This window comes from Rattus norvegicus, chromosome 1 (assembly GCF_036323735.1).
Source record: "Rattus norvegicus strain BN/NHsdMcwi chromosome 1, GRCr8, whole genome shotgun sequence".
Lineage (NCBI taxonomy): Eukaryota > Metazoa > Chordata > Mammalia > Rodentia > Muridae > Rattus > Rattus norvegicus.
In genome coordinates this window covers 58,082,606-58,107,510 of record NC_086019.1, presented here as the reverse complement: position 1 = coordinate 58,107,510, position 24,905 = coordinate 58,082,606, and the positions used below count along the sequence as shown (strand labels likewise).

The window sequence follows — 24,905 nt, the reverse complement described above, 5'->3', positions numbered from 1 at the left end:
GATAAACTCCCATTGCATAGAATACTTTTCATCTTTAAAGATTATTTTAAATGGGTGAGTGTTTTATCTGCGTGTATATATGTGCAACATGTGTGTGTATAATGCCCACATCAGGACTCCCTAGAACTGGCATTACAGACAGATAGGAACTGCCTGATTCAGGCGCTGAGAGCCAAACTGGGTTCCTCTCTAAGATCAGCAATTGATTTTAAGCACTAAGCCTCTCTTCACTTTGATCTTTTAAAACTGAAAATTTAACGATGGGAAAAATGGCAGTCTGACAATCTGAGTTTGATCCACAGGACCCACAAGCAGGAGAACCTACTCCTGTGAGATGTCTTCTCAACTCCAGAAAAAGAACAAACAGATACACAGAAATTTTAAAACTAATGTAATAAACTGTAAATAAAGATATTTACATCTACTTGAGATTACTTTATAGTCAAAACACTCTAAAATCCTTAAGGTGATCTATCACATTCACCCAGGTTTATGTCTTGGGCCCTTGACCATCAGGCCTCCATCCACAGATCTCTTGGAAAGAACGTGGTCCTGGATGGGGTCCACAAACTTAAACACATGCGAGGTGCCAAACTGCAGTCTCATGCCACTCTGTAGCATTGTGGTCTCTGAGATGCGCTGACCATCCACATAGGTCTCTGCATCCATACTTCTGGGTGTCACAGTGACCACTCCATCCATGTTGGTGAGATCACAGTGATGGGGCTGAATTCCAGGACCAAACAGCTATGAAGGGAAGGAACAGAGAGTTCTATCATGAAGCACACAGTATTTAAGAGTTTGGTTATGATGAATGCAGTCTAAGAAGCCCTCCATTCTCTGTTTTTTTTGTTTGTTTGTTTGTTTGTTTTGTTTTTTTTTTCAGAGCTGGGGACCGAACCCAGGGCCTTGCGTTTGCTAGGCAAGCGCTCTACCACTGAGCTAAATCCCCAACCCTCCATACTCTGTTTTAAGTGGATTTCTCTCTAATAGTGTAACACCATGTCAGGACAGCTGGATGCTGTTAACATCTAAAGACCGTTGTCATGCACATTGTAACTCTGTTTTACTAATCAGATAATGGCCTGGGAAAGCAGTTCAGTCCTTGGCAATTTGTATGAGGTCCCAAGTTCCAAACACACACACACACACACACACACACACACACACACACACACACACACACACAGGTAGCAACATTCCCATTGTTTCTCTACCATCCTGAAACAGACCTATAAGCTGTTAGTCCATGTGTGTGTAGATATAAACAAGCCATGTTCTCTCTACATTAAATCAGAGAAAAGTGAGTCAGAGGATGAGTGACACATTCAAATACAATTCTGTCTGTCACCTTCATTCATTCCCTTGCAGCTGGTTCCTGGGTGAGTGCTTACTAATTATTGACAGGAGGAACTACCATAAAAGGTTTAGGCGGCAGGCATGATCAAGTACCTGAATAGAATTGTCATCGAACTTCTCTGTCCCAACTTCAGTCACACTTAACTGAAGGCGGTATAACTTTGGCTTGTCTCTGGAGTCAGAGCCATCTGCAAGAGGGAAGAGAAGGCACAGAGCTGTTTGTTTCAAGCACAAGAACATCAGACTTGACAAATGAGTTTATCTTACTAAGGATAGGCACAGTTTTACTTCTCAGGATTTCTTTCCTTGGAGTTGATGTTCCAATAAAACTTAACCAGACACAGAAGCCAAGTAGCTTCTGCTCGAATAGAATGTATAGTGTCACTGGTTCTAACACTTTCTGATTATGAGTTTTCCTGCATGCTCCCCTAATATCCCCTTACTGACTCTGAAGATGGACTGAGAATATAGAGTAAGACCACATAAGCCATTACTTCAAGTGCCTTTGTAGAGCAGAAGTACCATGCACCTTAACAGTTCACAGCATCATATAGCTGGTGGGTTATAATGGGGCTTTTAACTGTGCAACCCTCCAGCTCACCCAGATCTCCTAAACCACAGTCTTAGGAGTCCATCTCATGTGATAATAAATGCTAATGAAATGTTTAACTCCCTTGAGATGAACTGGTGTCAAAAAGGCCAAAAAAGATTTTTTTTTTGCTTTTTATTTTTTAATAGTTGTTTTTTTTAGAATTTCATACATGTTTTGATGATGTTTACACCATACCTCAACCCCTCCAGATCTACCCAGCTTTTGTACCCATGCAACTTTGTGTCCTTTAAAGAAAATGTGTATTGAAATTGCCATAAGCCTGACTCTCTGTGATGGGGAAAGGGCTAGAGGAACAGGAGGCAGAAGACGTGTTTTCAGAGTTAACATATGACCTCACAGAACACGGCAGTTAGTGTATACCAGGCCACAGCCCAACATTTAATGTCAGTTGCAAAGGTTTCCTTTAAAAAGTAAGACTTTCATGACTGCCTAAGTAATCTTCAGTCACTTATTCAAATCTTAAGTCATTGGAATCAAATGTTAGCTAATGAGAGGTTCAGGCGTTTAGAGGGATTTTGGTGTGTATTCAAAGACTGTTAAAAGTCTCTCAGCTGTGATGTAGTCTGAACTCTTAAAAATAAAAGACACCATAAATACATACCTAGTTCTCTAGATCTAACTTTAGTTTTGGAGTACACGAAATAGCATTCCACTGATATAATTTTCTATTTCTGAATTATCAAAATCTGTAACAACTGGGTGAAGGTAAGAGGAAACCAGGGTATGTCAGAGACATAATGCCTAATATGGACCTCCCAAAATGGACTGTCTGTGTTGTTTCCCTTAAGGTTAGGATATTCCCATCTCTAACTGTTCTCATAAACTCTGGATTTCAATGAGACTTCAAAATCAGAGAAGCTAAACATTGTGGTGCATGACTAATTTCAGCACTTTGGAGGCTGAATTCGAAGGAAAAGAAGTGTAAAGTCAGCTATACATTAAGACCCTGCCTCAAAAACAAAACCAAGGCTTGTGGCCTTGTGGTTTTCTGGTCATGGACTCCTCCCCTCCTAGGATGTTTTATGTTTTCTCAACTGTCACAGGCAGGTCACAAACTATACCTCTCCTACATTCGGAGCACAGGAACCTTGTATTACAAAGATTCTCACTGAATAGGCCCCTAAAAGTTACAAGTTCCTTGGTAGCTAGGCCTACTGACCTTCTTTAATAATTACAGTTCTAGAGCAAACAGTTACACTAAAACTAAAAGTATAATGCAATACAGTACACAAACCACACAAATAAATTACAAGGAATCAAATAGTAACCATGTGAGTTAAAAACCACAAGAACACGAAAGACATGTCTATTAGGAGCAGTGTTTACATTGCCATTCTTCTGCAGCTAACAATGGGTCACTACATTGTGACACCAACAGACAGGGCTGCTTTCCCAGTCTCTCCTTTCTTCTTACTTCACTACAGCAGAAAGCCAGAGACAGCCTTGTGTAGAGTACAGAGAAGCTAATGACTACAGGACCAGTGGGTGACCATCCAAGCAGAGGGAGGCTGGCAAGTAAGAATGGCTGGAAGAGTTTGGTGCCTCTGACCTCTCTCCCCATGGCAACCCACCTCCAGCTCTGGGCTGGAAGCTGATGATCACAAGCGAGATTGTTATGGATGTTCCTTCAACCTCCATTCCACCTGTCCTCCACCTCCAGGGAGCACTCTACATAGCCAACTGTCCACAGCACCTGAGTGCCTCTCCACTGGAAAATTAGGATATCAGAAATATCCTAATTATAGGTCAGCCATAATCAGACTCATGGCAGTCACAACAGGCTACCAAAGCCCTTGCCACATTTCATAATGCAACTTTCCCTCAGATTTTCACAAAAACACACATATTTAATATACTACATATTGTGGGGGTGGAACCCATATTTAAATATGAATTCTATGACCATATAATAGATAGCTGAACACACACCCTTACAGGAAACTGCACCCAACATATTTCGGGTGCCTGGGTGACAACTACATCCATTACATGAGGTCATCCAGTACATTAGCCACTTTCCCTTCTGGCTTCACATCAGCACTTAAAACATTCCAAATTTGGGGATGAGGGATGCTTATCTTGTTCTGTAAGTATGAAAGGGACACAGGTCATAACATAGCCCAAAATCACTTAATGGTCCTTTGCTTGCAAGCTACAAGTCTGCAATCAATCCTCTGTCTGCATCCACTACCCAGAGGGAACTTGGGAAAGATAAACAACTAAAAAGGGGGGATTCCAATAAATTATCTGGACTCTAGACATGGAACACTAAATAGATATGACTAGAAAGCCAGCATGTTACACTTCTTACACATACAGTGTCTGCTCAGTCCACATTGTTCACCTAGGAGGTCCTGTGAGTGCCCCAATTACAAAAGTAGTATTAAGCATAGCATTACCTTCGTAAGTGTGATAGCTGTAGTAGGCAAAGTGATTCCTTCTCCCTGGGATTAAGAGACATGCCAGGACCCAGGTGAAGGCAGCATCAGCAGGACAGAGACCATGCAGAACAGGTGGGAGAGGGAAGGAGGAGAAGAGACGCAAAGGGTGAGCTTCAGTGAGATGCTTCAAAGGAAGAACTAGCACATTTTACCCAGCAGCATTCAGAGCTGTGGGGGAAAGACTACAGTAGACCCAGTCAGTGTTTTAGAAACCAGTGCAGACTGTTAAGGAAAACAGCAGGATAACAGGTGAGTCACCAAGCAGCAGGACAGCTTGTGTTAAATTAACAGTGAGTTAACCTGACAGGGTACCACCCCACTTGGCTGGCTCCCTCTGTCTAAAGGGCACATTCAAATTCAATACACAACAGAATCAGCACCCTGACTTCCAATCTTCTGTAAACCTGTGAACACACCTGCACCTCAGAAAACTCCTGCCAGTATCTCACAGTCTTCCACACTGAGGCACATACTTGACTGACAATGTGCCTAATGCAAATATAGTCCATATCCACCCATAACATATCAATACACATGAATATTTCTCATCAAGGAAAATATTCACTCAGGTGTCGTGACACAGTTCCCAGGCAACAAAGACCTTATTCTAGCACTCAGACCTGCCAGCAAACCTTTATGACGAGAGCTATGTTTCCTCACGAAACCTATGTTTCCTCACGAAACCTATGTTTCCTCATCTTGGATATAAAGGCAGCTCTTACAAGCAGCCCAGAGACCTTGGAAGGGAGTGTGGATCTGGAGAGGCACTGAAATAGAACTCAGTTTATTACCTGGTATCAGGGACAGTTTTAGTCATCTTCATATCCATTGATCTGTCTACATAAGGAACTCAATAAATATTGCCTAAAGGTAACAGAGTGCTAAGAAAGGTACTAGAGAATATGCAATCGTGTTGTTGCTAGTATTTAATGAAAAGTAGCACAGAACTGCTCTTTATCCAGGGTCTACCATCTTTTTAAAAACAAAACAATATTAGATGCATGTGGTTATCTGAGAGACAAGTAGTAACTACGCAAACCATGGAAGCAGTCGTTAGATATGAGGTCTGGGTCAATCTGTGCTATTATCGCTCTATGTCTGAAGTCCAGAATGGTGTCTGATGCAGCCTCTCTGCTGTCTTCCAAAGTCTATTTTCTACTATACATTTAAACTCTTCAACTACCAAATGTAAGTTCTACATCCAATGCAAATTGCAATGGACAGACCCATCCTTGAAAAAGCCTCAAAGTTTCCAGCTAAAACCCAATGGCATTTTCACCATTTCTCCTCCTTTCTTGAGGTAAACAGGTACCATGTCTTTACATCACAAACAGGAACATAGGATGTCTGACTAACCGTGAACTCCTAGGCAGGACAAAGTAGCACCAATAATTTTTCACAAACTGCTTAATAATGAATACAGATCCTCAAACATAAATAAATATGAAACTACTACCCAAGGAAGCACACTGCCTTGACCATAAATTAGAGTGGCTTTCAAACATTACTATTCTATTCTGCATCAGTGTAACTCAGCTATCTCCTAAGACTGTTGAACCACAAAAAACATATTTAATCTCCAGTTAATTATAATAGCCAGCTGGGAGAAACTGTAGCAACCTTAGAAATAAAAATGAACACTGAAACCTGAAGGAGGGAGGGAAAAAAAACCTGCCCAAGGAATCACATATTATTTACGTAATATATTCTTTTTAATCCTATTTTTCTGTAATTACTTTTAGTTCCTAACTAGAAGAAAGTAGATAAAATATCTTCACAATATTTAATAATACAGGCCACATATTGCCACTTTAACTAAATTGGAAGTTATGTCATTTTCGCTGACTGATAAACAAGTCACATAGAGCACATAAATGCTAAAGACATACTACATGGGGATATGTGTATCTGTAACATACTTACGGAATGTCAGTGTATTTGTCTGCCTAGTGACAAACTTATGATAACAGCTTCAGCTTGCAAGAATTCTGTGATACAATTAGAAGACTAATATGAAAGTAAACTTGTTATTTTAAAGCAGCCTACTAGTTATAGTTACTATGATAGGTTTCAAAGACATTGTTAAATCTACTAAACACTGTACATAGGTCATACAAAAGTAGTATAATCTCTCCCTTTCTCTCTCACACACATACACAGAGGTTGACTCCAGGAAGAATAAATTTCAATTTGTTTCTAGTACATTAACTAAAGTTACTTTGGAAAAGTTTTCTTAAGAGGAACTAATTATTTAAAACTTTTAAATACTACTTATTACTTTAAAGTATGTGTTATATTTATTTTTGTTCATGTGAACTTAATTTTTATTCATGAATTAATTAATTCTATGGCCTTAAGGGTTTTTTTTAAGCTTTTTGAAAAATGTCATTTTATGATTGTTTGATTTCTTGAGTAAATAGACACTTAATACATTAAAAAGTAGAAACATTTATGCTAAAAAGCACACTTCCTACTCTACCCAGCTTTCTCACCTGGGCTGAGCTCTACTAAGTAGGGCAGCTTCTCAGGAGGAAGAGCAGAGCCGTAGCCAGACCCGTCAGCTCTATCTTTCCCCTTCAATGGCTTGCCTTCAACATGTTTCTTCATTTTCTTTGGAATGTAGTCCGGTGGTCTCCTCTTCAACTGAAAGACTAAAATCCCTGGAAGAGTGACAGTGGCAATTATCAGCCAAGCAAACCAGGGGGGATGATTATTGACTGGCAACCATTGGCCCAAACAAAACCAAGAAGACATATTTTAATAACATCTTTCAAGGAGTAGCAGAGCCAAGCTTACCCAATTGATATCTTACTCAGTGAAGAATGACCTAGTCTAGTCTGTGTGCTCAGAAAAACCCTAAAGAAGCAAGAGAGCTACCAAGGACCGCATATACTAGTAAATGGCACATTAGCTTAAACATAAATGAACTTGCACTTGTAGATAGCCTTATCGGCACACATTCACACACAAATACACAGATACAAATATCTCAGCTGACCAGATTTTTATTTAATTCAAATGAATTAATTCAAAATTCAAAACAATTTTCAAAATAAACTGTTTTAACTGTCTAGAATACTGCAGAATGAGTATGAAACTAGAAATGCACTTACTCTTGGGGGTTTTGGGGGCTATGTATTTTAAACTATCCATCTACATGCAATATTGACTTGAGAAGGGAGGATTATTATGTCTTCATTAAGATGAAGGTACTCACCTAGAAAGTCAACTATATCAATCTTATGAAGTAGAGGGAAATGTCTCAACAGCAGCAAGTGTGAACCCATTACAAGTTGAGCATCCCTAAATCCAACACCTGAATCCAAAATGCTACATTATCCAAAACCAAACCTCATGACAGGCTGCACAAACAACATCAACTCATGAAAAATTATGTGCCAAATTATATGCAGGCTATGTGTACAATATATGTTAAATATAAGAAAATGTCATGCTTACGACTTGGCACCATCCTCAAAGTATCTCAAACACTTCTGTATTCTAAGTTCTGAGTTCAGATTACTCAGCCTGTATCTGAAGGGACTATTACTAGACAGTCCTCAGGGGTGCAGGTTACTGTCCAGGTCCCAACAAACTTGCTCAAACACCACGTAGCCCGTATCTTCAGTATGGACACAGTTTCCCAGGTCATCTTTAATGATGGCTTTCCACGACATCACAGTCAGGCCCATCACACCTGCCATGTCATCTGCACAGGACACTCCAATGAGCTGAGTGTGGCCCCGCTGGCCAAGGTACCACAGAGGAGTTGTTCAGCAAGTCTAAGAAACAGCTTGAGACTAGAGCCAAAAGCCATCACAAACGCACATTCACACCCACATTTTCCATGTCACCGGATGAAAAAGAGGTAGCAGAATCTGATTGGTGGACTAACAAAGTGTACTCTCTACCTTTGTCACTTGGCCATTCCCTGAAGATTTGTAAAGGGCATTCATCGTCATCAAGAATTATTTCCTTAGCACCTCTCTCATCAGAATGCTGGGCTCCAGGAGGAAGCATAACCTAAAAAACCATAATTTACAGTGAATATACCACAAAAGCAAATCAGCAACTGCTCAGGGGAAGCTCTGCAGCCTTTGGTTTCACTCTGCAGGCCAGGCTGGCCTCCTGAATACTTACTGGTGCACTCCTGTACCTACCTACCTTCAAAGCACTGTTCTGAATGAGGAGAGAGAGAGAGAGAGAGAGAGAGAGAGAGAGAGAGAGAGAGAGAGGGAAAGAGAGAGAGAGAGAGAGAGAGAGAGAGAGAGAATCAAACCTATCAAGCACTATAAAAAATTTCCGCTGGTCACTGAAAAAAAAGGTTAATAAAGTATATAGGAAATTGTTTCAAACAAAAGCTTATATAGATAGCCAATTTGGCAATTATTCACTTGTCTCTTCAGAAAAGTTATACTAAGTATTTGCATTTATTACAAATTTCCACATGGAAAACCACAGAGAATAGCCAGCCTTCAAATCATCTCTTAAAGGAAGGTAACTCCTCACTACAGTCCTCCGCAGTACTGACGCCATCTTTCACATTCACGCAAGTATTTATGAAGTCAGTCACATGATCTGAAATCTTAAACCACAACTCAAAATAGTTTTTATTGAAGATAACTGCATGGTGTAATTTTAAGTATACTGTTTAGGTATATTACAGAACTACTCAACTGTTTTCAGGCAAATGTTTGATAATCTTGTGCTCACTGTACTCTTAACAGTGCTGTTACTATTTCTTATGCTTGTCTACTTCCCGTTCCCTCAGGACTCCAAGGGGAGAGGAATGTGGTTCATGCCTCTACAGACACTCGTAGTTTACACTCTCTGATTCAGTGCAAAGAAACATGAGAAGCCGAGCCACTTTCAACTTCTTAAACAAAAGGGTCTGAGTGCAACAGACTTTACCATGCAAACCTTCCATCATGCTTACACACACATTTTAAACAATTCTGGGGAAACCTATCATTCCTTTGTACAAGGCTTCAAATTAGCCTTAAAAAAAATAAAAGAGAATAACAACATCCCCATGCAAAACTCATCATTCTTCATTAGCACTTTTTATTAAATTCTATATCCTGCACCTTCCAGACCTTGACCCTCCTCAGGCTCTCTTTGTGCCACTCATTTCTAGGTCACAGGCCTGGGTGTACTAAGAGCCCACAGTCCAGGCCGCCTGTGTGGTACGTCACAGAGCACTCTCTAGTTGGAAGAAACTGTCTCTGTTCCATTTGACCTTTGGTCTTTTTCATTATAAGCTCTTTTAGGGGCAGCTCCTAACTTTGTATTCTAGCATGAGAGCTAACAGAAAAAAAAAACTTAAAATACTCAACAAATGATCATGTGACTATGAAAGAAAAATATGAAACAGCTATAGTTTACTATGGCAAGCTGGGAATATAAGGCAAATCTAATTTGAGTAAAATCATTAACCAGGTTGCCTAAATTTGCTCAAGAAAGCTGCTCAGACTAAGCAAAAGGCCAAAGTACCAGAATTTCTCCAGAGGAATCAAACAAGCTCAAAAAGGACTGTCAATGAAGCTCATGGTCTGCTTCTGTAACTTTAGGTCCCTGAGAAACGGTTACTTTACTTTCTAATTTTCATAGCAAAAACAAATCACTTAGTTAAAAAGATGAAGATGTTACAAAGTTCATTATCATAGATCAAGCTGTGTAGCTCCATAGAACATTAATATTTGGTTTATATAAAAATCTCCCCTTGTCATACAATTTAGCAACACCACATTTCATGAAAGATGCACAACATTTAAAGTGCAGGCAAGAGAAATACAGAGATCAGCAAAGAGCAGAATGTATAAACTGACTCACACAAATGAAGGTGACTGATCAAAGCATTCAGAGAGAGGTAACAGGCTTTCAAACAATGCTGGGTCAACTGGGTATCTCAATAATGGAAAAGATAGCAACATTAACTTAAAATGAACATACTGATTTATATAGAAGCTAAAATTAACATTAAAAAGAATGGGCCAACAAGATGGTTCAGTGGGTAGAGGTGCCTGAGAGAGAGTTGAAAAAGTGTCTTCTGAATAGCACAGGACCACTAACTCAGCAGGAGCTGTTGTTGCCTGCATAAGACCAGCACAAGATCTGGTCAGTCAGCATCCCATCGCAGAGCAGTGAAAGGCTCCCAAGCCCCACCCCATAGCTAAGGAGCTACACACAGCTGGTGACTTCTGCAGGAGGGAGGGTGGTCATTGGTAGACTGACCATGCTTAGTTGATGGTTCCACGCCCATGAATAAATATATTTGAAGCTGAACTGAAAGGGAACATAAAGTTGAGCGGGGGCTGGGGGAAAGCTGGAGGAAGAGTTAGAAGTGAATATGATCAAAGTACATTGTGTGCACATATGAAATGCTCAAAGAATGAAAACACTAACAACAAAGAAGACCTAAACCTATAACCTCACTGCTGGGGGAGAGGAGACAAGGTCCTGAAGCTCAGAGGCCAGCCAAAGCAGCAAGCTCCAGGCTCAGTTAAGAGAGAGCCTGCTTGGGGTTGGGGATTTAGCTCAGTGGTAGAGCGCTTGCCTAGCAAGCGCAAGATCCTGGGTTCAGTCCCCAGCTCCGAAAAAAAAGAAAAAGAAAAAAAAAAAAAAAAAAGAGAGAGAGAGAGCCTGCTCAAAAATAAAGTAGAGAGTGATGAAGGTACCATGTCACCCACACCCACACACAGGTGAAAAATTTTTCTTTTTAAGTCACTTACTGTAATAAAACACCAGCTATCTTTGTTTTAAAATCTATTATAATTCATTTCTCTCTCTGCTTCCTGACCATGGATAGAATGTGAGCAGCTGCCTCACAGTCCAGCTGCCATGGATTCCTACCACAATGGACCAAACCTTCAAAGCACTGAAACAAATCCTTCCTTCCAAAGCAAAAAACAAGCTACTGTTAGTTATAACTGACTCAGAGGCTAAGAATTCCTAACTGGTTTATGGCTAAATAGAAAATCTGTTTTACTTACTCCTACAGATCAATTTCATTTTACAAACAGTCACTATATTCCTTGATAACTAGTGTCACAAGTAGAGTACCTCTGAGAAGCTGCAGGTGATCATGAAAGGAGATTTTAGTATTAATACAATTATGCTGCCTATGATGGCTGATCTTGAATGCCAACCACACTGGACTGTGTTTAATGTTGGCTGGCCTAATAACTGACGTGGGGAAGATCAGCCCTGGATGCAGCACCAACAGACTGGGGGCTTAAACAAGACAAAAGGAAGGAAGCAGAGGAAAGCAGCAGCATGTGCAAGCCCTACACTTCCATGGCTGCCGTGGACATTACTCCTATGCTTCTTCAAGTCTTTCAACAGAGGATCACAGTAGTGACTCTCCAGGGAGCTACCAGACCTTCAGCTTCACACCAGGACTGCAGCACGACTGGACCACTATGCACGTGATGCCCACACCTTAGACCGAACAGCCACATGGTTCTCTCATTCTCCACTGTGCAGCACTGCTGAGACTATTACAAATACATAGATTGGTTATACTCCTCTTGACTCATATAACATATGCACAAAATAAAAATTGGAGGAATGCCTATCAAAACTTTAATGATGAAGTTAACTTTGGTAAAATAACTTTGGGCTACATTTTATTCAACTTAACTTTTAAGAACACAAATTTGTTTTTATTACATTTGTTTACTATTCCTCTGTGTATGGGGGTGGGGTCATGAATATGAGTGAATATACACCAAAATTTTTTAAAAAACAATCTTTCCGGGGTTGGGGATTTAGCTCAGTGGTAGAGCACTTGCCTAGCAAGCGCAAGGCCCTGGGTTCGGTCCCCAGCTCCGAACAAAAGAAAAGAAAAGAAAAAAAAAAAAAAAAAAAAAAAAGACGTGCGCCACCGGCACCAGCACCGGCACCGGCCTGTCTCAAAAAAACAATCTTTCCTTTAAATGCTAGACCTTATCATGAACAATCCTGGGGAGAAGTCAACTTGTAGTTACGTACCCGAGCAATGCAGTAGTCCTTGGGGTTCTCTTTTTCCAGACCATACTTCTCTAAGGACTCTGCTACAGCAAAGTCTGCAGGATCTGTAGTAGACAGCAGGATTGTCTTGTATGGAATATTTGGTTTTAAACTGTCTGCATAGATTCTCAGTGTTCCACCTGAAGAAAGAATTGTGCACCTTTGAGTACATCTTCATTTTAGGTCAATGACAGAGGCTGCTGACACTGACCATCACTAGGAGGCACCAACAACAGTGGTACAAATGTATCCAGTACAGACCTGGGGCTGGCTTCTACCACAGGGAAGAACTGTGGTGCAGTGCTCTTTCCCTGTTCCCACCTTCCTCAACCCTGTAACCACAAGACCTGTTTCCTCCAGTTCTACTTTTGAAGCTTTCATTTGAAGCAAACAGCCCAAATACATCAAGAATCAGTTCCATTAACCAAACCAGTATTTTAAAAGTGAGCTAGCATTGGAGGAGTTAGAGAAAGGATTAGAAGAGCTAGAGCCATTTGCAACCCAATAAGAACAATGATACCAACCAACCAAAACTCACAGGGATTAAACCACCATCCAAAGAGTACACGTAGACAGACTCATGGCTCCTGCTGCATAAGTAGCAGAGGATGGCCTTATGGGGCACCAATGTGAGAAGAAACCCTTGGTCCTGCCAAGTCTCAACCTCACTCCCCGCAGTGTAAGTGAATGTCAGGATGAGGAGGCAGGAATGGTTATGTGGATGGGTGAGGGAACATCCTCATAGAAGAAGGGGGAGGGGATGGTATAGGGAGTTTATATAGGGGAAATCAAGAAAGGGGATAACATTTGAAATGTAAATAAAAATTATCCAATGGGGGAAAAAAAGAAGGAAGACTGAAACGTGGATGCTACATTCTTTCTTAGCAGGAAGAACAAAATACTCACAGGGACAAAGAGTGGATCAGGGACTGAAGAAAAGTTCGTCCGGAGACTGCCCCACCTCGGGATTTATCCCATGTGCAACCACCAAACCCAGTCACTATTGCTGATGCCAAGAAGTGCTGGCTGATGGGAGTCCAATATGGGTGTCTCCTGAGAGGCTCTGCCAGAGCCCTACTGATACAGATGACAATGCTTACAGCTAACCATTTGACTGAAAAAGGGGACCCCCCCCCCAATGGAGGAGTTAGAGAAAAAAACTGAAGGAGCTGAAGGCATTTGCAGCCCCATAGGAAGACCAACAATATCAACTAACCAGACCCCACCAGAGCTTCCAGGACTAAATCACCAACCAATGAGTACACATGGAGAGACCCATGACTCCAAACACGTATGTAGCAGAGGATGGCATTGTCCAGCATCAATACGAGGAAAAGCCCTTGGTCCTGTTAAGGCTCTTTTCCCCAATGTAGGGAAATGCCATGGCATTGTAGGAATGGGTGGGCAGGAGTGGTAGCATCCTCATACAAGCAGAGCAAGGGGCAGGGTATATGGGAGAGTGGGAAAAGGGTATAACATTTAAAATGTAAATACATAAAATATCCAAGAACAATATAATTTAGAAAAAATAAGTAACCTTAATAAAAGTCATTGGTTCACTTAAAAAAAAAAAAAAAAAAAGTGAGCTAGGAAACAGAAGACCTCAGGTACTTAATCCAAAGACTTCTGAGGCATTTGCTACCACAGTGGGGCTATTTCAATCGTAGGCACTACGAACTAATTGTTAGATACAGGTATACAGTCAATCTAAGGGGCCTGTAAGTAAGAAGGGTAATTTAGATTTCCTCAGGTGTTCTGTTGTTTGTATGTTCCCTTCTTAGTGGAAATACACATATGCCACATTACTGTTGATTTGACTCTCTTAATCTATTTTCCATTATACCTTCATGGTTAAGAAGCCCTGAAACAAAGCAGGAGCAGTGGCACATGCCTTTAATCCCAGCACTCCAGCAGAGGCAGGTGGATCTCTGTGAGTTCAAAGCTGCATAGTGAGTTCCAGGAGAGCCAGGACTACATAGTGACTACATAGTGAAACCCTGTCAAAGAAAGGAAAGAGTAGAAAGAAAGGAGGGAGGTGGAGGAGAAGGCAAAGAAAGAAAAGAAAGGAGGAAGAAAAGGAGGAAGAAGAGAAGAAAAGGGAAGAAGAGGAAGAGAAGGCGGAGGAGGAAAAAGAAGGGGACGAGAAGGAGCCCTAGAAGAAGTATGTGCAGACTGCAGAACGGAAACATGACAGTATGGCCAAGCAGGCAATGCCATGCCTACAGAAGACTTAACTGCTCAGCTACTAAATCTGAAGACAATGAAAAGACCGAAAGACTTGACATCAAAGGTCTACATATAAAAATGATTTCAAGAGGAAACAAACTAGCAGACAAACAAAGGAAGGAAATCAATTCAAGCTGTAAAAGAGGACAGCAACGTAAAACAGGGCCACGGACTGGTAAAATGGCTCAGGAGTAGGGGCACATGCAAGCAAACTTAAATCCATGACTTCTGACCTTCACATGTTCTGAGACATGTGTGCTCCTGAACTCACATGTGCATTTGCAAAATCAAGTAAGTAAAACTTAAAAATAAGAGTCAGCAAAACAAGAGAAATTCAGCAAGAAAATTGCAATTTAAAAAAAAAATCAACTAGCTGAAATTATCAGGCACTTTTTGGATCAGCTACGCTTTGGAGACATCACTGAGTAGTGTTGTTTTTAAACACTAGCTTTGCATGACCAGGAGCAAACCCTGTGTGAGCTTTGATGCCTGATCAGCTTCCAAAACACAGCCAAGGGTATGACAGTTGCATCAGGTCCTAGGAAATTACAGCTTCCACTGTCATGCTGTTCCCAGTTTCATTCATAGGCTCAACCACTGCACTAGGACACAGCCATAGTAGGCTAGCTATCAGTGTGCACTTCTCTCAGGCATTTATTAAATCAAACAAGAATAGGGTGGGAGAGATGTCTCAGTGGTTAAGAGCTCTCTTGTAGCTCTTTCAGAACATCCAAGTTCATTTCCCAGCATCACACAGGGCTACTCATGGCTCTGAAAGGCCTCAGCTCCCTCTTCTGGCCTCCACACATATGTATGCGTGCACGAATGCACTACAAACATTTTTTTTAACTGACAAAAATGTTGAACCTAATAAATGAATATTTACTTCCTTGGCAAACTGCTACTTTTCTGATAGTATTTAGTTTACTAGAATTTCTTGGGTATTATAAATACATAAAAATGGTTTGACTTCCAACCATTCCTTTAATAAGCAAGTTCTGCTTTGATTTTATAATACTTCTCCTCCTTATATTAGAGATTTTTTCTTTGCTTATTCTCCTTTTGCTTTGTTTTGCTTTAAGACGTGGTCATAGTTTGTAGCTCAGACTAGCCTAGAACTAACTCTACTTCCCAGGCTGGACACAGGCTTGTGGCAATCCTCCTGCCTCAGGCTTCCAGGTGCTGGAATTATAGGCATGTGCCACTATGCTGGCAAAACTTCTTGAACCAATTTTTTATTTTTAAAATTTGGACTTATTCGCACTACAGGAGGCATGTGTTCAACACTATGTGAGCTTAGTTCAAGTATTTGAATCTTTATATTTTCTTTACAATTTGAAACCTTCTAAAAAGTAACTGTCCATAGTAAATATCAGTTTTTGTTTGATTTTTGAGATATGGTCTAATTTTGTAGCTGGGCCTGGCCTCAAACTAACAATCCTCCTGCCTCAGTCTCCTGAGTTTGGGAACATAAGCACACACCACAGTGCCTGGTTAACTTCTCTTATGATGGCTTAAGACTCTGTCTGACCTGCAGTACTTCCTACCCAATGACATCTCACACTTGATGATACCTCCCTACCACACAGGTCCCCCTCCCTCCCATTTACATCTGGCATTACCGCTCACTCTAGAGACAATCATTATCTATCCAAGCTGACCTTCAGTAACAGCCAGTCTACTATCCATCCCAAGCTCATGTACCTCACAGTGTTCTTCAGCTTTCTCTGTATGGCCTGTCAGTGTGGGGCAAGAGGTCAGAGGTCATGCTTTATGTGGGTGGTGTAGTACTTCCATAAATTATGTTGGGTTTTAGCACAGTTCCCCCACAAGCATCCTATACTCATCTCTCCAAATCTGAGGCTGAGGCTAAATAGAAAGGTTGCTATGCCCCAACCTTAAAGCTCCTTGGCAGCTTATTACAAAATATAAAGAAGATTCCCATCAATACTGCCAATGACTATGAAAAATACATACTGTGGAAACAGGCCATCTGACACTCAACAAGCTTACCATTTTCTTGAAGCTATATCTCAATGCTGCATTCAAGCCCACATTACAAAATACTTTGTCTCCAGGAATGTTTTATCAATCGAGTTAAAAACTAATACTCTGAGCCACTGTCTTCTTCATGATTCACACACTCCTGAGCTCTTACCTGAATGAATATTTCTCAGGTAGAACTATGGTTTCATTTTCCAAAGCTCATTAGATAACAATGCTAGGTCCTTCCTACAGAGCAGAAGTATCCAGACGTGGTACGTGGTTAGATGCATGAGTTATTTCTGAGCACTCCCTTTGTTACCTGTACTCTTCTTTATTTTTCTCTGGCCCTCAAAATCTTTTTTAAGTGTTTTTTTCTCAAGACAGGGTTTCTCTGTAGACCAGAATGCCTCAGATTCAGAGATTCGCCTGTCTCTGCCTCGCAAGTGCTGGAATTAAAGGCATGCACCTCTTTTTTTCTTTTTCTATACATAAATTTTGGAACATGACAGAATAAGATAGTATACAGAATCCTTAAACAAAATCCTTTGCCAGAATAGTTATGAAAACAAGAAGCCCTCATTCTTCTCAATTCTGTATGTGTGTTTCTGAGCAGATTTTAGTATGTCGTCCTTAAGACCTAAAACTGTCTCAGCCTCTGCTGTGGTTTGAGTGTGAAGTGTCTCGGGTGTTTGGATACTTCGGTCACTAGGTGGCTAATAGTGTTGCTAGGCAATGTTGCCGAACCTTTAAGAAAATGGACTTTCACTGGAGGAAACTGATCTCTGGACAGAGCATTGAGGCTCTAGAGGCCCCTCCCTAGTTTCTGTTCATTCTCTGCTTCCCAAGTGCAGATGCAACAGGACCAGTTTGTCCCCCTATTCACACTATACTGACTACTGCCATGTGTTCCTCACCATGATACACTCTGTATCTTTGGAACTGTAGGTTAAAATAAATTCCTTTTTCCTTAAGTTGCTTCCAACAAGGTATTTTATCACAGCAATGTGGGAGTAACTATGATCTGATATGCACTTCCATATCTGGCTTGTAGTTTTTGGTTTTTTGTTTTCTTTTACAATCATTAACACTACATTCCTATAAAATATACAACAAAGACTCAGTTTCAAGACACTTGTCTTAGTTAGTGTTTTATTACTCTAAAGAGAAACCATGACCAAGGCAGCTCTTAAAAAGGAAAACATTTAATTAGGGCTTTTTTTTTTTCAGACGTTTAAGTCCATTACCATCATGGTGGGAAGCATGGCAGCATTCAATCAGACATGGGGCTGGAGAAGCAGCTGAGTGCTCTATTCTACATCTTGATCCACAGGCAGCAAAAAGAAACTGTGTGCCACACTGGGAGGAGCTTGAACATATATCTGAGGCCTCAAAGCCCACTTCCACAGTGACATACATCCTCCAACAAGGTCATACCTCCTAATAGTGCCACTCCCTATGGCCAACCATTCAAACACATGAACCTATGAGGCCCACGCCTATTCAAACCAGCACAGCATTGAAGGCTGAATCAAGTATACAGTGCTGAGGCAGCAAGAGGCCTACTTCCCACCACAGCTCCAGGCAAGAGAAACCTTGCAATCAAGTAGACTTCACAGTCACTGGGCAGAAGCAGGTGGTCCTGCATTGGAGGACAGTCTGTGGAGCCTACTCCTTAAATGAGACCATGACAAAACACAACACAGTGCACATTAGATGACTACTGAAACAATAACCTGGATGAGCGTAAAATCCTTTCACTCAGACTTGGATTTGAAAGAAAAGGTCTATAATAAAGTGAGTTTTCTCAACTTGAGCTATTGTTTAAAAAAAATTCTGTACATCCTAACATCAGAATCTTTTCGCTATCACGTAAGCTAGTCTCCGTGTACACGGAAGATGGAACTGCAGTAACCAAGAGCCGAGCACCTGGAGGGTGCTGAAGAGAGACACAGCTAACTACATTACAACATTACACTAAACTTTCGGGGTAACGCAAGATTAACAATATAACTCTAATAAACTTATTTCTCTCTGAAACTCAAAATGGTTATCCTATTACTTTTTAAGAAGTGAAACTGCCTCATCATAAATGTCTGCTTTGTAACAAGTATTTTCTCTGCTTAACACAATTTCCAGTTAGTTATAAGTCAAAGTTTTATCAAACAGTTAAAAATACACAGAAGCAATATATAGTTCAAACAGTACTGCTAACTATTTCAGCTCTCTTTATCATATCTACTTCTTACATAGACACGAAGCAACTGTCAGGTACTTTGAAGGAAATAAGGCAGGAGAGCCCTGCGCTCTCTGGCCTGCATTGCCTTGTACAGCAACAGAAGCCAAACTCCTTTAAATGTACTTCATCTGTGAAGTGGCAAACTCTAAAGAAAATAAAACCCAAATATAAACCAACATGCAATGCTGCCATGTAAGGAGGAATTAACTATGCTAAAACAACTCAAAACAACTTCAGGTACATGTCTTTTAAAGCACACACACACAATTCCATAAACTCTTAGAAAATTTTCAGAATCATATTACTAATAATAAAAAACAAAAGGGAAGGGGAGGGGGGTTTTACTGCATAACCCTGGCTGGCCTCAACCTCACAGAGGTCCACTTGCCTCTGCTGGGACCAAAGAAAGGTGACACCACACTTAAAACACTATTATTCTTTATTAAGATCATTAGAAAGTAAGTATGTAATTGCAGAAGACTCCCTAAAGTCATAATAGTTTAAAGAAAGAAGGACTACTTGAGAAGTATCTCCCAGGCAAAGGAGACACAGGAGTGTTTCCCCATGAAACAAAGCCAGCAGAGACCAAGGGACGCCGCCTGGCTCCAGGTATGACCACCATTAACAGAAAGGAAACAGCTGCAGTGGGCTGAAAAGTGCTGGTGAGGGTTAAACCCAGGAGTTGATGAGAAAGTTATAATCATCACTGGCCAACTTTAGAGGACACTAAAATAAATATTCCTGCCACATCAACAGCTTCATCTGCATCTGCATCTACATCCTAATCAAGAAAATAGACAGAAACGCAGCAATGAACACCAAAGGATGTCACCAGACTCTATAGGACAAATAACCTAATGTCTTAGGGTCTCTACTGTTGTAAAGAAAACCAATGTCAGCTTAACAGTTGTCAATCAACTACTGAAGGGTAGTCAGGGCAGGAACCCGACAGCAAAACCAGATTCTATGAAGAATGCTACTTACCAGCTTACTTCTTATGGCTTTGCTCAGAGCCTACTTTCCTACACAACACAGGACTACTGCCCAGGGGTGACAACACCCACAGCAAGCTAGGCCCTCCCACATCAATCATTAATCAAGACAATACCCAACAGACTAACCAACAGGCCAATCTTACACAGTCTTTTCTCTATTAAGATTACCTTTTCCCAAATACCTCCAGGTTTGTGTCAAGTTGACAAAAGCCAACCAACACAGCTAAATTTTAAAAGACAAGCCAACAAAAAAAATAAAATCCTAAAGGAAACTCTAGAATGAGAGACTTACATTTATGACTCAATCTTGATCACATGTGTGTGTACATGTGTGTACATGCGTGCATGTGTGAAGAAAAGAATATCAAAAGCAATCATGAAAGTTTAAACAATGGGTAAACATGGCTGAAGGAGCAGCTGTTGGGTGCTTTGTATGTGATGGTGGTCCTAAAGTTTATTATGAGTCTTTGCCCTTCATGAAAATGCATTAAAATACTTAAAGGTGAACTAGTAAGTTTTCAATCTGCTTCAACAGTTTGGGACTGAGAGGGCAATGCATACTGGAAAAGAGAATACGAGCTAATGATTTTCAAAACTGTGGTAGTTACCTTTTGTATATATTTAATATTTTCTGGGTTGAAGGCAGTGGGAGAAGAAGAGCCTTACTGGTGCGTCTACTTAACAAATGCTAACTTAACTCTAAGTGAAAAGAATTCTACATAAGCCATACACGAACATATCTGCTATTAAAAGGCTACTTCACACACTTTCTTAGTTTAAGAAACACATATATAAAAGAGTGCAATGCAATACATTTTACAATGACTATTCAGAAAAACAGCTCTATGTACCCGAGTCGGGCCGCCCATCTGAGCTCCGAAACTCTTGCATTCTCTTCTCCAGTTTTTGCTGCCGCCGCCGTTTCATAACAACTTCAGGATTAGAAATCGTTCGAGTAAAGCTGGTTTCAGGCATGTCTTTGTAAACTTCAGCAGCCAGACGAGAATTCTCACTGAAAGGAAAAAGATCACCAACATTATTTTAAACCCTTTTCCTATTAGAAATACAAGTATCACAATGGCAAATGTCATCTGTAGGTCTATTGTAACTAGTTACCATATGTAAATTACCATGAGATTAAAAACAGTTTCTCTCAAGTATAAATGCACAGGCTAAGAAACCTGTAACTAAACTTTTAAGTTTACACAACCCAACTATCTTGTGCTCATGAACAAAGCAAAAGGAAGGAAGGAAGGAAGGAAGGAAGGAAGGAAGGAAGGAAGGAAGGAAGGAAGGAAGGAAGGGAGGGAGGGAGGGAGGGAGGGAGGGAGGGAGGGAGGGAGGGAGGGAAACATTTGGACCATGCACTTCAGTTTCTAGCTGGATTGTACAGTTCAGTCTCTAGTAGTGCTGTGCTACAACACAGCAAACAACATTACAGCACAGCATCCCAAATACAAGAAGCCATACTGAAAATCCTTACTTAAAATTATAGTAAATCTTAAAGAATCTAAATTAAATAGCATGATTGTTTTTAACACCTAAAAGATCCACCAACATTTACTTTCCTGAAGTTAAACTTTCATAGGTATACTGCTCCAACAGTTTCTGCAAAGGAATCAACTGTACAAGGTCACGGGCAGAAAACTGAATATAAGGTATGATGAAAAAAACTGAATACTTGAATAAATTTTAATGATATAAACATATAACCATAGAGTAATTTAAAAATTATTTAAAAATAAGTTGCGGGGTTGGAGATTTAGCTCAGCGGTAGAGCGCTTGCCTAGCAAGCGCAAGGCCCTGGGTTCGGTCCCCAGCTCCAAAAAAAAGAAAAAAAAAAAAGTTGCACTTTAAACTATCAGGTTAAATGATATGATTCATCCTAAGTAGTTCATTTTCTATACCAAATAATGTAAAGGTAAACCAAGGGAAGAACGAGCCATGCAGTGTGAGTGGAAATGTCTCATTTCTAGGATGTGTTCCATCTCTTTGGTAACTGTATGAAATAAACCCACTTACTGCTATTCACAAGCAGCCCAAGTATCACCTTAGGGGGATGATCCACCATGAGGCTGCTGCCACAGAACATGAATGTCCAAGGTACATTTGAATTTGAAAAGGAAAATCTGCCTTGCTGCCTAGTCTGCCAATTCTGACCAGTTTATATATGGTAAATATGGAACCACAATTGCCTCTGGGACCAAAACCACAGAAGTAAGTTTCAAAGGACTAGCTGAAGAAATAAGAGACATCTGAACGTGGTGGTCTGCTAAACAATGTTAACTAGTGTTTGCCTAGAGGGAGCAGAATCCTCCCCCAAGACATGGTCACTGCTAATGGAGCAGGGTGCCATGTTGAAACAAGGCCCTCCAGTTTCCCTGGAGGGCTTCAGGTTTCCACAGCAAGGCTGACATGACAGTCTCAGTCACTGTGCCACCAGTTACCAATAACTGAGATAAGTTTGCCATATTAGACACACCTGGCTTGTTTGTAGCTCAGAGTGACAGAAATACTTCCAGAAAGACCTACCTGTCATCCCCTTGAGAAGGCCTTTCTTCCTTATCAGAGGCTTGTCTCAAAGCCTCCTTCTCTCTCTTCTTTTTTTCCTTCTTTTCTTTCTTTGACAGAGTTCTTTTGAAGTTCTGAATAACACCTTCTTTCTCCTGCTTCTCAGGTCCATTACTCTGAGCCTTCTGGTAAAAGCAACATTATCACCACACTGACCACACCCAGGAATTGCACCAGGTTCCTTAGGCTGTGCTGCCACCTCTGCCTCACAAGCCAGGGACAAACAGATAAGCAAATTCAGATGGTAAGGGACCCAGGAGGGACCTTGACTAAGCTGACAGTCATACTATAACATTTGTCACACCAAGTGTCACACCAAATGAACACACATGCAACATGGATGTATTTCACATGTAAATTTCACCTCAATTTAAAACTAACAAGAAAACAAAATACCAAATTCAACATTGAAAATAGGATACAACTTTTAAAAAAATAAATTTAAAAAAAGAGTACAAAGGAGAAAATCTGATTCTAACTAAGTAAAAGTCAAAAATGTTAGTATCAAGTAATTAAGAGAAGGAGATATAGAGGCAAGGAAATCTATTGAATAAATAGGTGTTTTTCTAAAACTGTAAAAGTGTTAGCCACAGCTATAAGCAGGTTTTCATGACCCAAAGTTGTATTTATTTTTACAAAAATGTCTGATTTTTTTCCCCAGATTTTATTAGTTGCTTATTTTAGTTTGAATTTCAACCTACAAAGTTGGTCTGTTAATACATAAAGCTACGTTGTTTTTTAAGTAGCTTAATAAGTAAAGAAGAAAAACAATAGTTATAGTGTAGAGGAGGTTATAAATGTTATACATGAACATGAGGGAGCAGCCGCAGCTGAAACCAAGACTAAACATGGATAGGAAAGCCATGGCCCCTTTCTACTTACATACATTTGCCACTAGTACAGCCAGCCACCAGAATTCAGGGGCAGGAAAAGCCAAGAGCACAACTGTGTAGCTATCCAGGATAGCACACCCCACAGACACAAGACAACAGAGAACGCCTTGCTGCTATGCAGTAGCAGCATTTTCACAAGGGGAAATTTAGAAGATTTTTCAACCTCAGTATTTGCTGCCACTTGCTAATACCAAAATATTGCAGATGATGTCACTCAATTTAGCACAGAATTTAGCACAGGACTACATATTTTCAAGTTACATCAATGTAATAGATCAGCTGTCTCCTGCCTCCGGTACTTCCCCATCGAAGTGTGAGGCAAAACAAACTCTCCTTTAAGCTGTTTTGGTCAGACTATCTTATCACAGCATCAGGAAAGGAACCTCAACACATTCTATTATGCTATCTAAAGAGTCCAAGGGAGTTTTCTGATTCCTAATCTTGAACATGAAATATGAAAATGCTTTAAATGTGTCTTAGGAAGCTGTACATGAAACTAGGTCCCCAACACTTCCTATAGGAACCACTGTGATTTTATAATTTGGAAGAAAGCTGAAAATGACAAGCTCATCACCAGCTCTGTCTCAACAGCATCTAGAACTCTCCTTTGGAAAAGTGAGGAAGGATGACTGGGTGGCCAGGGGAGAGAAGGGAGGAAACAGGTCCAACAGGCTGCTTTTCACATATGTGCTAGGAGGAGCTGAGGGACTACAGAAGAGAAGCAAAGACAAGAAGCTCCTACGACAGAGAATAAGCCTTGTCCACTCCACTGACCCAGCCCTTGGCTACAGATGGCATAGACATGGGGACTGCTCCCACCTTGGCAGGAATGGCGTCATTCTCGTTCTTAAGGACGAATCTACCCTCCCGATCATCTTTGTTCCAATTCAACTGTACAACTAGAGGTTTCTCATCAATGTCCAATCTTCTTTCTTCTTCAAAACATGAAATGGAAAGAAGAACAAGCCGTGGTCATTTCCTGGCACGAGCACAATATTGGCCATCATACATTTAACTCTTTGCAAATAAAATACCTTAGTGCCTCAACAACCTGCTGAAAGACTGAAATGTATTGTCCTCGTTCTCAATCAGTTCTCATTAGTTCAGCACCTTGTTGCTAGTTCCACCATGCTGATCCACTGACCAGGTGAGATGTATTGTTAAGAATGTTAAACCAGTTTTAATTAATGGACATTTTATTGCTAGTGGGTGTGTTTGTCACCACAGATCCAGTACCAGACACTAACCAGGACCTTTATTCAGATCTGAGAAAACAAAGTAGATGTAGGTTTCTATATATCAATCTATTTCACATACAACTAGAAAATGAAATCATGTTAACAGTATATACAAGCCATTGATTAATCAGATTTTCCTTATCTTCAAAGAGCAACAGAGCATCACCTGTCTCAAGTAATTGAAGCCTTCCTTTCAGTGAAATTGTCCTCTGATGTACACACACACACACACACACACACACACACACACACAAACCCATGTGCTCCCTACCCCCAATATCATTAGACAGACAGACAGACAAGTAAAAGTTTTCTTGATGATTGACCTGGGATTTGG

General features: G+C 40.5%; 1 protein-coding gene across 37 annotated transcripts in view; it reads right to left on the bottom strand.

Annotated features, from left to right (window-relative positions):
- Afdn (afadin, adherens junction formation factor) overlaps positions 1-24,905 on the bottom strand; it is a 129,441-nt gene that overhangs the window by 62,995 nt on the left and 41,541 nt on the right. For 18 of the 37 annotated variants that reach the window (XM_063282476.1, XM_063282481.1, XM_063282455.1 and 15 more), the window contains exons 3-11: positions 24,150-24,265; positions 22,399-22,562; positions 20,718-20,878; positions 12,406-12,563; positions 8,325-8,436; positions 6,906-7,073; positions 4,372-4,416; positions 1,453-1,547; positions 485-747 (exon numbers count right to left, since the gene is read on the bottom strand). In XM_063282476.1, the coding sequence (XP_063138546.1) occupies positions 485-747; positions 1,453-1,547; positions 4,372-4,416; positions 6,906-7,073; positions 8,325-8,436; positions 12,406-12,563; positions 20,718-20,878; positions 22,399-22,562; positions 24,150-24,265 (1,282 nt within the window). The remainder of the gene's footprint in view (positions 1-484; positions 748-1,452; positions 1,548-4,371; positions 4,417-6,905; positions 7,074-8,324; positions 8,437-12,405; positions 12,564-20,717; positions 20,879-22,398; positions 22,563-24,149; positions 24,266-24,905) is intronic. The other 19 variants (XM_063282468.1, XM_063282491.1, XM_063282545.1 and 16 more) reach the window with 6 other exon arrangements.